Source organism: Carassius auratus, chromosome 7 (assembly GCF_003368295.1).
Source record: "Carassius auratus strain Wakin chromosome 7, ASM336829v1, whole genome shotgun sequence".
Taxonomy (NCBI): domain Eukaryota; kingdom Metazoa; phylum Chordata; class Actinopteri; order Cypriniformes; family Cyprinidae; genus Carassius; species Carassius auratus.
Genome location: NC_039249.1, coordinates 20118187 through 20130290, shown reverse-complemented (window position 1 = coordinate 20130290; position 12104 = coordinate 20118187). Strand labels below are relative to the sequence as shown.

The 12104-nt window shown below is 36.6% G+C and overlaps 1 protein-coding gene across 1 annotated transcript; it reads right to left on the bottom strand.

Annotated features, from left to right (window-relative positions):
- Window positions 1-689: 689 nt before the first annotated feature.
- Window positions 690-10969, bottom strand: LOC113106188 (cadherin-5). The gene is made up of 12 exons (XM_026267864.1): window positions 10658-10969; window positions 8408-8632; window positions 7923-8205; window positions 7632-7745; window positions 7012-7182; window positions 6725-6906; window positions 6317-6573; window positions 6046-6182; window positions 5689-5801; window positions 5488-5590; window positions 4178-4411; window positions 690-3235 (listed from the first exon to the last, which is right to left on the bottom strand). The coding sequence occupies exons 2-12, from the start codon at window positions 8630-8632 to the stop codon at window positions 2751-2753; spliced, it is 2304 nt and encodes a 767-aa protein (XP_026123649.1). The 5' UTR covers window positions 10658-10969; the 3' UTR covers window positions 690-2750.
- Between the last annotated feature and the right edge of the window lie 1135 nt (window positions 10970-12104).

Below are 12104 nucleotides of genomic sequence, written 5' to 3'. Positions count from 1 at the left end.
CTTGATTCTTTAGCCTCCGCCCACAGTCACGCCTCCAGCCGGTCGTGTTTTTCCGGCAAAAATCAGTACAGACTATCTTTCTCTTATGAATATAATAAAACTAAAGACTTTTTGGATTTATGAAGGATGCAGTACTACTCTATATGTACTCAAGATTAACAGGATATTGAGTGAAAACGAGCATTTCACCCCCCCTTTAAATACTTTCAATGAATTGAACTTCATTGAAGTATTACCATTAAAAAAAAAAAAAAAAAAAAAAAAAAAAAAAAAAGGAATTTGTTGAATGACGTGTTAAACAAATAAATGAACACTTGGCAAACATAAAATAATTTTTCCTAGAAATAGGTACTGGATTAAACAAGACAGCATGGGTTATACAAAAAAAAAAAAAAAAAATCTGTTCAATGTGAGAAAGCCATTACATTGTATATACAATTAAGAGTCTACATCCTCAGGAAGTCCCAGCTGGGTGTTATGCGTGAAAACACTGTGGAATTTCTGCTAACGTGCCGCTAACTGTTTGATCTGTTTGTCTGCGATAAACAACATACATTGTAAACTTCACCTAAAGGTACCCACACAGCATCCATTTAATGAGACACAAACACTCTTCTGTCTTCACACACACACACACACACTTAAACTTTTTGTTTTTCTTCAATTTATTTTATGTTAAGGACACTAACTATTTTACGGAAGTTTATTATTCAAATACAAAATTGGCAGTTTCAAAACACACACAAACAAAAAAATTATATTTCTAGCAATGGAAACAATAGAAAAAAGGCACATTTTTTTGTCCATCTTTACACCAGACTGTAACACACACAAGTGAACCACATACTGAAATGTTTAGTCTGACTGCCCAGCACTGACAACTACTGGACCTTCCCAATAAATCTCAGACACTTTTATGCATTAAAACAAATGATCATTCAACACACTATACACTTTAAACTGGCCATAATGTCAATTTTTGCTAATTCAAAGCATACATGAAATATGATAACAATAACGAAAAATCACATAGGCTATCAACTGAAGGCCATTTTAGTTACGATTCCAGTTTTTCTTCAACTTTCTGTACAGTTGTTTTATTAGAGATACATGATGGTCATTTCCATCATGAGGAGATTTGCAGTCTGATTTTCATGAGCTGTAATAGTATTTGCCCAGTAGATGCATACTCTAGTGATTGAACATCTAATTCTACAACCAGAATAACGCATGAGAATTATAAGAAATTTCTCTAAAAAGATTGTATGGTGAAAAAAAAGGAACATTCAAGAGCAGCATCGTTTGTCTTGAAGGACAATGCCTTTGTGACCAAGACAGCTTGATTTATATTGTTCTTTAACATTTTCCTGCTATCCTTTCTTTATCCCTCCAAGACGAGAAAACAGGAAAACGGTTTCAATCTGTTCCTTCACTTAAAGATAAGGGAGCCGGAAGTGTGTTCCCTTGTGCTTACACGGACAGGAAGTCTGAGAGAAGTCTGACTGAGCTGCTCATGTTGAACGAGACGGGAGAAAAGTGCTTGGATTGTAATTCCCTACAGGAAAGGGAGAAGGTGACTTCCTTGTATTGTGCCAATGGTTAATGGGGGACCAGGGTACAGTTTGTGCACAGAAGTAAATATTTAAGGTATAAAGATGGTTTACACAATTTTCAATGAAAGGAGATCCTCTTGTCTATTTAGAGTAGTCTCGAATGAAAGACAAACAATATTGTCAAGACACTGACTGGCCTGCTACATATTTTGGTTGGAACTATCATCAGAATATTTAAAAAGTTACATGGCATTGTTAAATATATAGCAACACTTTTGATTCACTTGGTAATACAGTTATTCACTTCTCACATTTCAACAGACATTAAACTCACTGCATGTTTCCTGAGACGTCTGCAATTGCCTTATAATGGTGGACCTCTGAGATTTGGGCTTTACTCATAACAATAGATGTGCTGATGATTCCTGTCAAATAAACTTGGAGTAGCCTTTAATTCTTTCAAAGTACAGTTATCACCACTTCCTCTGTTGCTCCCATGGCAATACAGTAGTTTTCCTGATGAGAAGAGTCTGCTGAACAATGCTGGCTCTGCAATTACACTGACTTTGAATCCACTTTGAAAACACTTGTATACATTAAAAAGAAAATTATCATAAGCTGAGTATTTTTATAGGAAAACAATATGTGAAAAACAATGTAAAAATATTAAGAACAACACAGTCTCATTGTTACTTGTAACTTTTTAGTCTGGTTGCAAATTCATATTATTTGTATTATCTCAGTTTTAGGTTCCTGGCTAGATTCAGGGATGGGTGACATTTTCATTTGAATCTAATTGTACAAATGCATAAGAATTTACCACCAAGTTGCCAAAACGTAAAATAATTATGTTTTCACATGAGACAGTATACAATTAAAGAAGAAGAAGAAAAAAATCCTTCACAAATAAACAAAGACTAAATCAGATTTGCTGTAAGGATGAACCAGAGAGTTTGTCCAACCAGTGTCTAATGCTGTTTTATACAAAACCCACCTGGACAAAACCAGTCTGAAAAACCCAAGGCATTTTTTTCTACTAACATACACTTGTTCTATGAAAATTACAAATACAGTAGTGCTCATCATAATGTCATAACAATGCACGGAGGAAACAAGTAATGGCACTTGTTAATCCCTTTCTTAAAAGGACCCTTACAAAGGACGATGGCTACCTGATAACCCAGGCCTTCAGTAGGATCAATCGGATCTATCAGAGTCCGAGCCGTCTACTCCATAGAGCTGAGCCAGGGTCCTGAAACGAGGGCCCCACTCATGCAAGAAGTCGTAGTCCAGATTGGACCCAAAGGAAGATGATTCCAAAGAGCTGAGGGAACCGGCCAGGGATTCAGGTCCCTCATAGCCATAGATGCGTAAAGTATCATAAGGAATCCCATCACGGTCATGGTCAGCCTCATCTTTCTTCTCCTCGATCATTATGGCCATGTCACCTTTACAAGCAGAGGGTGTCTTTGCCACAACGTACATTGAAGGCCCCGTGCCAGGCCGAAAGCTGCTGTCGTGACAAGCAGAGGACAGGAGGGAGACGTCATAACCGTTTGTGTCCATTTCTCCACCGCCTTCCTCGTCATATCTAACCAGCTGCTCGTGGATCTCGCCAGAAGACTTGGCAACCAAAACGTCCTTCTGATAGCGCTTCCGCAACACAATGAGGATGACGATGACTGAGAAGATGAAAGAAACAGACACTGTCAACATTCTAATTTCAACATCATTTGAAACATCTTCCTGGTTTATTTCTGTAATGTAAACTCATGCTAAATTTTAATTGGAAACCCAGGTTTCAAACATCCTTTGTTTTTCTAGAAATCAACAGATGAACAAAGTGAACGAGTGGAAGAGAATATAAGGTGGTGTTGAAAAGAAAGTCTCTTATTATTTTTCTCGTCTGTCTGATGGTGTGACTGCAGATCAGTGTCTTGTCTTAAGTGTCATCACTTTTGCCTTGTTTCTCACCTCTAGAAATACAAGCACAAGCCTCAACTTTTGAAAAGGTGTAGAGATGCAAGCAAAATGTAATCTCACACTTGTCTGTCTCAGTCTGTCACTGAGGTGGTACCTTTTTAAATTTTACTTACTTTAAGTGCTTTTACTAATAATACTTTAAGGGTCTAATATGTGTGGTAAAGACATGATAAACATATGTACTGGGTACTGCCCCAGTGATAGCTTTTGGATATTTTTTCCTCATTATATATATACAATAGTACACTAACTAACAATGATAATGCAAATATGGAGCTAAGCAACTCTTATTTACAGTGTTAAGTACCTGGGTTATTTATACAATCAGACCACTTAAAGGATCCTAAGATGGTGAATAAAATATACAGAGTCTTCACTTGGGAAATTATGGAGAAAAGTCTTTCCTCAAAGAAAGGATTTCAAATGTTCACATGTATCATTAATATAACCACGCTCCTGTCAAGTCATGAATCCTGCATAATCTGTTTCGCTCGGCTTGATTAAATGATGCATTTGCTTTTTAAAAGCGTGTTTCCTTTTGATTTCTTAAACAAGGAAAACAGGAGTCACTGGCCTTGCATGGAGATCTTTGTAATAGAAAGAAGAAAAACAAGTGAGATAAGAGATGTGTGTGAATGTACCCAGGATGGTGACGATGCAGAGAAGAATAGCTAAGAGGGCACTGAAGCTCATTCCGGACTGGGCGAAGGCCTTACAGTACTCCACCCGTCTACCCGTCTGGCACGTGCACACTTTAATCTGGAGGTGCTCAATTCTCTTCAGTTCTCCATCAGTGATTTCGATTTCCAGAACATGTTCCACTGAGTGCTTTGTACTCAAACCACCTTGCTTCAGCTTTATGTCCGCAGTGTTATCTACAAAAAATATTAAAATTGAAGAGATGCATTCATTAATTTCAATGACGGACTGTGTATGCCACAGCTGCAAGCTAACAATTTTCATCAGGAGTGCTATTGTTGTCATTGGACTCTTCTTTTGTTTTCTGTTGATGCTTGGAGGGAAATGTTGCTGAGATTCTTGTGACAATTCAATGCAACCAGGCCTAAGAATATCCCATTTCACACAATGGTAGGAAGAGTAAATCTTAACTTTGACATTCGTGTGGCATTCTGCGGAAAGCCAGTTGCAGTTGTAAAAAGCAACATTGTTGTCACTTGAATACATGGCTAGAAATAAATATAAATGTAATTATTTTATAAATTACACTTATGGATTAAAACATATTTGGGGACTTTTTGGTGTGTTTTTGAAAGTGCTCACCAAGGCTACATTTATATATCAGAAACACAATAAAAAACAGTAACTGTGAAATTAAAATTATAATTACACTAAAATAAAGGTTTTCCATTTTAATAGAAATTAAAATCTATTATTAGTCCTGTGATGGCAAAGATGGATTTTTCAGTCTTCTGTGTCACATGATCCCTCTGAAATCTTTTTAATACGCTTATATTTTTTAAAAAAAAAATATTAAAAAGAAGAAGAATAAAAGCCCAATACATTTATTTTCATTAGTCAGTGCACCTTAACAAACCACTTTGCTTTCCTGTTTAGTAAAATAGTAATCCATCATATTAGTTTATTATACAGCTCTGAGGAAAGAAGCCACAGTGTTCTGAAAATGTTCCTCAGTCTGGCACATTTAGAACATGGAGTGTCAGATCACAGATTCACTGTGCATGGCTGCTGCTTTTAGAAAGCTTGTACCTAATGCATTTTACAGTATTTAGGTGGGTTTTGTCCTATTCCTTTTATGCCTGATTACTCTAGGAATAAGCAGTGGTTTGCTTTGGAGTAGACAGAGAACTAAGGAGCGCTGAAAAAATATCTTCAACTTTACAAACATTATCCTAATGGTGGAGTGGCTGATTAAATTTGATTAGAACCACTCTGTTGACCAACTAACTGTAGATAACATGAATGAACTCACTTCCGTAATCATAAAGGGAAAAGTTCAAGCTCGGTTTTGGCAGAGTGAAATGGAACCGGCCTGAATTTTCATCTTTGTCAGTGGCACCAACAGTCCCAATAACCTGCAAGAGGGTAATAAATGAAGGATTACGCAAATATATTGCTAAAGGAAAATCATTATAAATTTGTTCATGTGAAATGTATTCAAGTGACTCCTTACTGTTCCAGGTCCATCACTCTCACAAACATACACGGAGCTCCCGTTAGTTAATTCTGGTAAGTTGTCATTAATGTCAAGAACCTTCAGATTAACCTTCGCAGAGGACTTTAGACCTGAGGATTCAGAGATAACAAATTTACTAATGATCTCGATCATAAAGATGATGATGCTTATTATATTTAATTTGGTCAAACCTACTACTACTTATAAAGATTTGTCTGTGAATATTGTTGTTACTTGGCTGGGGTTATTTGGTAAATATGTAAATACTTATTTTTACTTAAAACTTTTGCAACGTGTGCAAACTTTTAACTGGAAGTGTAAATGATTAAGCTGTGAAGCTTGTTTATATCTTACCATTTGGGACATCCTCCTGTGCTGTAACCTGGAATGTGTAGGAGGATTTGTCCTCTCTGTCCAGTTCCTTCTTTAAGAACAAACGTCCTTGTACAGCATCCACAGCTACAGGACAGTTCGAGTCTTCTATAGAGTAGCTAGAGTGATCAAATATCAACATTAAATGAAACCATTTTGATTTGTTTACACTATGACTTTTATGACAGTACACCAAAACACAAAAAGCATTTTTTTTTTTTTTTTATGAATAAAAATACATCTAAGTTTATACCGTATTTTGTAACTGTTTTTATCTGGATCCTTTGCTGAAACAGCTCCAATGAATGTATTTGTGATTGGGCCCTCGTGCACACTGATGTTGTATTGTGACTGGCTGAAAACAGGTGGTTCGTCCACATCGATTACATTGATCAAAACTTGGGCTCTCGTCTGCAGGTTTGGTCCTTGGTTATCTGGTGATTTAGACACTGTGCGCTCTACCACGTTTACAGCAAACTTGTGCATCTTCTCCGTTTCATAGTCGAGAGTCTGTGAGTGATTAAGGAAAAAATGTTAATTGCTAAAACTAAAGCTAAGAGATAAAATGTAAACTTTAATTGAAATCATTAAAAACATTGCTCATTCTTAAAAATTCAAGTTGTCTTGAAGCTTGTTTAGTAGTGAAGTTTGAAATGCTTACCCCATTAAGGCTTAGAATTCCATCTTTCACATTACTTAGTTTAATGAAAAAAAATTCATCAAATTTTTGTTGTATAATAAAAGATGGATCTTTGTTTTGTATCTCGTCTTTGTCCTCCACTTCTAATTTGCCAATTTCATATCCAGGGATGCTGTCTTCTCTTACATTAAAATGGTATTCTCCTAAGGAGAAAAAGACTTTCTGTTGACACCAATTTGAAAAATAGTCTAGTCCAGCATGCAGCGTGTCTTTGAAAAATTTAGTTACAGTTTTTACAGTCAACTTACCTTTTTTGAAGGTGGGAATGTTGTCATTTACATCATCAATGTTGATAGTCACAACAGTAGTAGCAGAATTCCCAGAATTACTAACATCTGGCATGTCTTTGGCTTGTATAGAAATTAGATACTGACTCTGTTTCTCTCGGTCAAGACTGCTTGTCATTGTTGTGATTTTACCTAAGAACAAAACAAACAAAGACATTCATAAAGTAACAAAATATTTCCATTTCAAATAAATACTGCTGAACATTCTGCTTTTGAATGGGTTTTCTTTTAATCAGAGAATACTGGAATAATGTATCATGTTTTCCACTAAAATATTAGTTTTCGACACTCATAATAATATGAAAATAAATTCTTGAGCATCAAATCAGGATATTAAAATGATTGCTGAAGGACCATGTCACACTGAAGACTAAAGTATGGCTGATAGACAGATGGATAGATGGATAGATAGATAGATAGATAGACAGACAGACAGACAGACAGACAGACAGACAGACAGACAGACAGACAGACAGACAGATAGATAGATAGATAGATAGATAGATAGATAGATAGATAGATAGATAGATAGATAGATAGATAGATAGATAGACAGGATCCCAAAGTTTCTAATTGCAAACCTTCATTGTTGATGGAGAAGAGATCTGTCCCATTCAGAAGTTTGTACCCAATCATTCCATTTTGAATGCTCGGATCATCAGCATCAGTTGCTGTTACTGTCATTACTAAAGATCCTAGAAAAAGAATTAGACAAAACATTTGAGCATAAAATGAAATAATGTTCTGCGGGCTGTTTTACTGTACTGCAACAAAATCCACATTTCATAAATGAATCAATGTGTACTATATTATAGTTCTTCAGTCCTAGTTGTAACGCTGTCTACACACGGACATCATGGCCACCCTGTTACCTTCATGAGAAGATTCACTGATGGATCCGGAGATGTCAGGTGGAAACACAGGGCTATTGTCATTAATATCCAAGACCACTATTGTAAATGTGACGTCTTTGTCAAGATGTATTTTGGTTGTACTGTTGATGAGTGAAGCTGACAGATTGTAGACACTTTTCTTCTCCCGGTCCAACTTTGCATTGACTAGGATATCCCCAATGTCATTTACAGTAAAAATGCTATCAGCACCTTCTCCTGAGAGAATATATCTTGCAGATGCATTGAAACGTGTGTTATGTAACTAAAAAGAGAAAGGAATGAGGGAAAGAAAGTTTAGAAATAAAAGCAAGCATTACAACAAACATCAAATTAATCCAAGGATTTTGTTCCTTATATCTAGCTTTAAATAGTAATTCCTCATATGACTCATACTTTAAGCAGTATATTCAAAACAGCACTATATACATATTTTCATTCAATTTACCATTGTTTAGACCCTTTACCTTTCCAATTTTTTCAGGCGGGTTTTTTGGAGGATTCTCCTCAGTGACATAAAGTTTATCCCATCTCCACTCTCTCTTATGTCTTTGAAGCACTCTAGTCGACATGGATGGCATCTTCAGAGCTTGGTAGACATCAGCTCCTGCGCTGAGGGCACAGAAAACGACCAGGACACCTGCCCAGAAGACAGGCTCAGTCATCTGTCTGCAGGCAGTGTGTTTCATCATCTGTACACCATGTGAATGGAACAAAGAAGAAAAATATATACATTAATTCATGCCTTTCAAGATGGTTTCTTCAGCCTCAAAGACCTCAGTATGTTTAATTTTTTGAAAAGAAAGAAAGAAATAAAGAAAGTCCTTCATTATCTCTGAATTTGAAATCCCTCTCATTAGGGTTCCTCCTGTGGCACACACTTTCGACTGTGTTCTACTGAATGATGGGAAACAGCACACTAACTGTGTGACACTGTTAAAGCCTACTAATACATTCCCTAGCCTACTACATTCCCATCCCAGATAACACGCTTTAGCTTGATGGACCATTCTTATGTTAGACTCATTTAGATGATGATGTTAAGATGAGGTGGATTATGCTTCTTAAGTGTTCCCACATTGCTAAATCTCTGCTGAAGTCTTCCACTCAAAATGATTACTTTCACATACGCTATATAAAACAATGGATTCAGAAATGTATGGGCAGCACATAGGATATTTCTACTCTGATGTTTTGCCAGCTTTCTTCTTCTTTTTGTTTTCTCCAATCAGATTAAGGGCAAAAGGGGAAATGCTGCTCATTATCCACTCTTTGTTAAGATTGGAAAAAGTTATTCTACAAATTCTCTCTTACAAAAGAGTTAAATATAAATAAAAGTATGGAAACACATTCTTCCAGTTATGTTTTTATTAGGTTTTCCACAAAAACTTTATTAATTGTGATGTTTTAGCTGAAAAGTCAAAAGTTAAAATGCTTGGTAGTTTTTTTTTTGTTTTTGATGCAAACTATCCATATCATATTTGACTTGCTGGTTACTAAACATTAACTTCTTGATAATTCAGTCAGCCACACTACTCGTGTTAAATTGAAAAATAAAAACAATAAGTCATTTTAGTTCTAAAGTCCTCTTTCCTCTCTCTTTTATCCTTTTTATTATATTTTTATAGATAATATTCAGTGAAGTGCTGAGGCTCATTGTAATTTCAGCACATTGAAACAGAAGCTATCAATACAAATTGTTTTCAACAGTTGACATTATTGGAAGGCACACCAGCAATTGTTGTTTAAACCAGTCATTTGAAAGGCTTTGCGTGTATGTGTGTATGTCTATGTGTGGGCTTCAGATTAAAATAGGTTTAATCACGGAGCAGCTTCCAGCAATCTGCAGTCTGCCTACTCTCTCCTCTAGGAGATTCAGCCTGACATACATCAGCTCTCCCCTCCTTTCTTTCACACATCTTCAGTGTCACAAGTTCCAGCAACCTGTTAAAGGTGTCACTGTCTGAAGTGTGTGTACTGCACCTGTTCTCACCACTGACTCCTCTGATACACCTCTCTTCATTTAGATTCTATGTATATGGTCACATAATGTCAAGCTCACGGCAGGCATGATTTTTATTATTTATAGCCTGAACTGTGATGTTTTACATGACCTTTTATCATTAACAGCACCAATCTTTGTATGACAGATAGCCCTGCATCTGCAAAAACATTATTTCTACGGTGGCATATGGGATGAGACATTAAGAATAACCTGTAACTGCTGTTTCAAGAAAAAAGCAGGACAGATGGTGCACAGATTTATAATAGTTTCTTTGTTCCTAAGTAAAATGTTACATCCAGATAAGTCTTCCCATGGGTCAGTCAGTGTTCCTTGGGAATTTCTTTCTTTTTCTTTTCTTATTAAGTTTTATTTCAAGCAAAAATATATGTTAATATACTTATATAGAACAGTTTATCGAACACACACACACACACACACACACACACACACACACACACACACACACACACAAACAATTTCCTTTCTATTAGTCCAGGAAGCATCATTCAAATCAGACTTTAGATTTTTTTAGTGATAATATTACAATACACATTAAACTTGAATAAAACCAAATAAAACATACACAGATACAGTACTTATTATACAGATGTACAAAATATGTAACTATTTCAACTGAACGTCATACACTCAACTTAAAAAAAAATACTAAAAGACAAACATAAACATAAATAATAATAAAAAAATCACCTACCAGAGGTGTTTTGGTCCCTTTAGCAGTCTTCCTCGATTCGAAAAACCCTTCAGTAAATGAGTGGTATTATATCCTCCTCAGTCTCTGGTCAGTGGTGTGTGTTTCCAGTTGCATCTGAACTGGTCTGAGCTCCCACTGAGCTGTTCACTGGACAATCAGCCCACTCCAGTGGCAAAAGTATTCCACTGGCCGCTTCCTGTTATTGTCCCTGCCTCTTCAGTCCAGCTCCAAACCCCTCTCTGGAAAACCAGATAAGATTCACAGCCCCCTGAGCACCGGCAGCTCCGAGAGGCAAGTGGAGCATTACACCGCTGAACGAGAGAGAGAGAGAGAGAGAGAGAGCGAAAAACACGGGGAGTGATAGAGGGGGCCAGAGGTGGGAGATCATTAATTCCAACTCGCTCCCTTAAAGAGGAGAGGAAAGCAAAAGTGATTTATTATTCAAAGCTATAGAATAAAGAGCATGATAAACAGGTTAACGGAGTTAAAGTAATCCCGAGAGATTTTCCCGAGAGAGTGGTATTAAATTTTACAGAGGTTGTGACTGTCTTATCTGCCTCTGTGATCTTGTCTAAACTATAAGTGAGGAAGGGGCGGGTGGAGAGGTCTAGTCGTGCGTTCAGAGGAGGGTTGAGTTTAGGGACTGGGACTTGCGGCGCATGTATGTGTCTGTCAGAAGTGCTTAGTGTTGTGCCCCATTGATCTAAGTGGAGAGAGTCAGTTTAGTAGGATTAGTTGCATGGGATGACCGAGCCGTTTTGACAGGGGACCTAAGATAAATACCCCTGGGTGCTAAGACTGAGAGGCAATTGCTGAAGTGCAGACCTGCTTGACATTTGCTTGTTTGTTTGTCTGCCCCTTGTCTTTTGTGAGGATATTCTTATTTCTTTGAATATGTCTACTGTCCTTCACTTTGAAAGACATGGCTGACAGACTCCCACGACAGGCCTCTGGTATAAAAAAATAAAATAAAATAACAATAAAAAACAATGGTCTGACCTTTGATCCTATTTTAGCTCTACCGCAGAACGCCCTGAAGAACTTTTGTTTAAATTTGGTTGACTTTAAATCTGCTTCCTCTCTTGAAGAGTATTACTTGACCTTATTATAATTTTTTTTTTACTGTAACACACTAACACACAGGAAAAAAGAAATCAGATTGTGATAAGGGGAAGAAATGTTGACGTTCAATATTGTGGTCTTGAAACATCATTGGTGTCAAAAGTATTCACATTCATTACTCAAGTAGAAGTATAGATACCAGGGATTAAAAATACTTTTGTAGAAGTTGAAGTATCAACTCAAGTTTTTAACCCAAGTAAAAGTGTAAAAGTACTGGTTTCAAAAGTACTTAAAGTATAAAAGTAAAAGTAATGTAAGGAAAAAAATGCCATTAAGAACAAAAGCTTAGGACGTGCCACCGGGACAGTGCACTACCTCACCTCCT

What these genes read in the sequence shown, in the direction of transcription:
- LOC113106188 (XM_026267864.1), bottom strand. Translation starts at nt 8,632, where the DNA reads ATGATGAAACACACTGCCTGCAGACAGATGACTGAGCCTGTCTTCTGG. An exon ending in CGCCTGAAAAAATTGGAAAG is followed by an intron (nt 8,206 to 8,407) that starts GTAAAGGGTCTA and finishes TTCTCTTTTTAG; the next exon opens with TTACATAACACACGTTTCAA. An exon ending in CATTCCCACCTTCAAAAAAG is followed by an intron (nt 6,907 to 7,011) that starts GTAAGTTGACTG and finishes TTTTCTCCTTAG; the next exon opens with GAGAATACCATTTTAATGTA.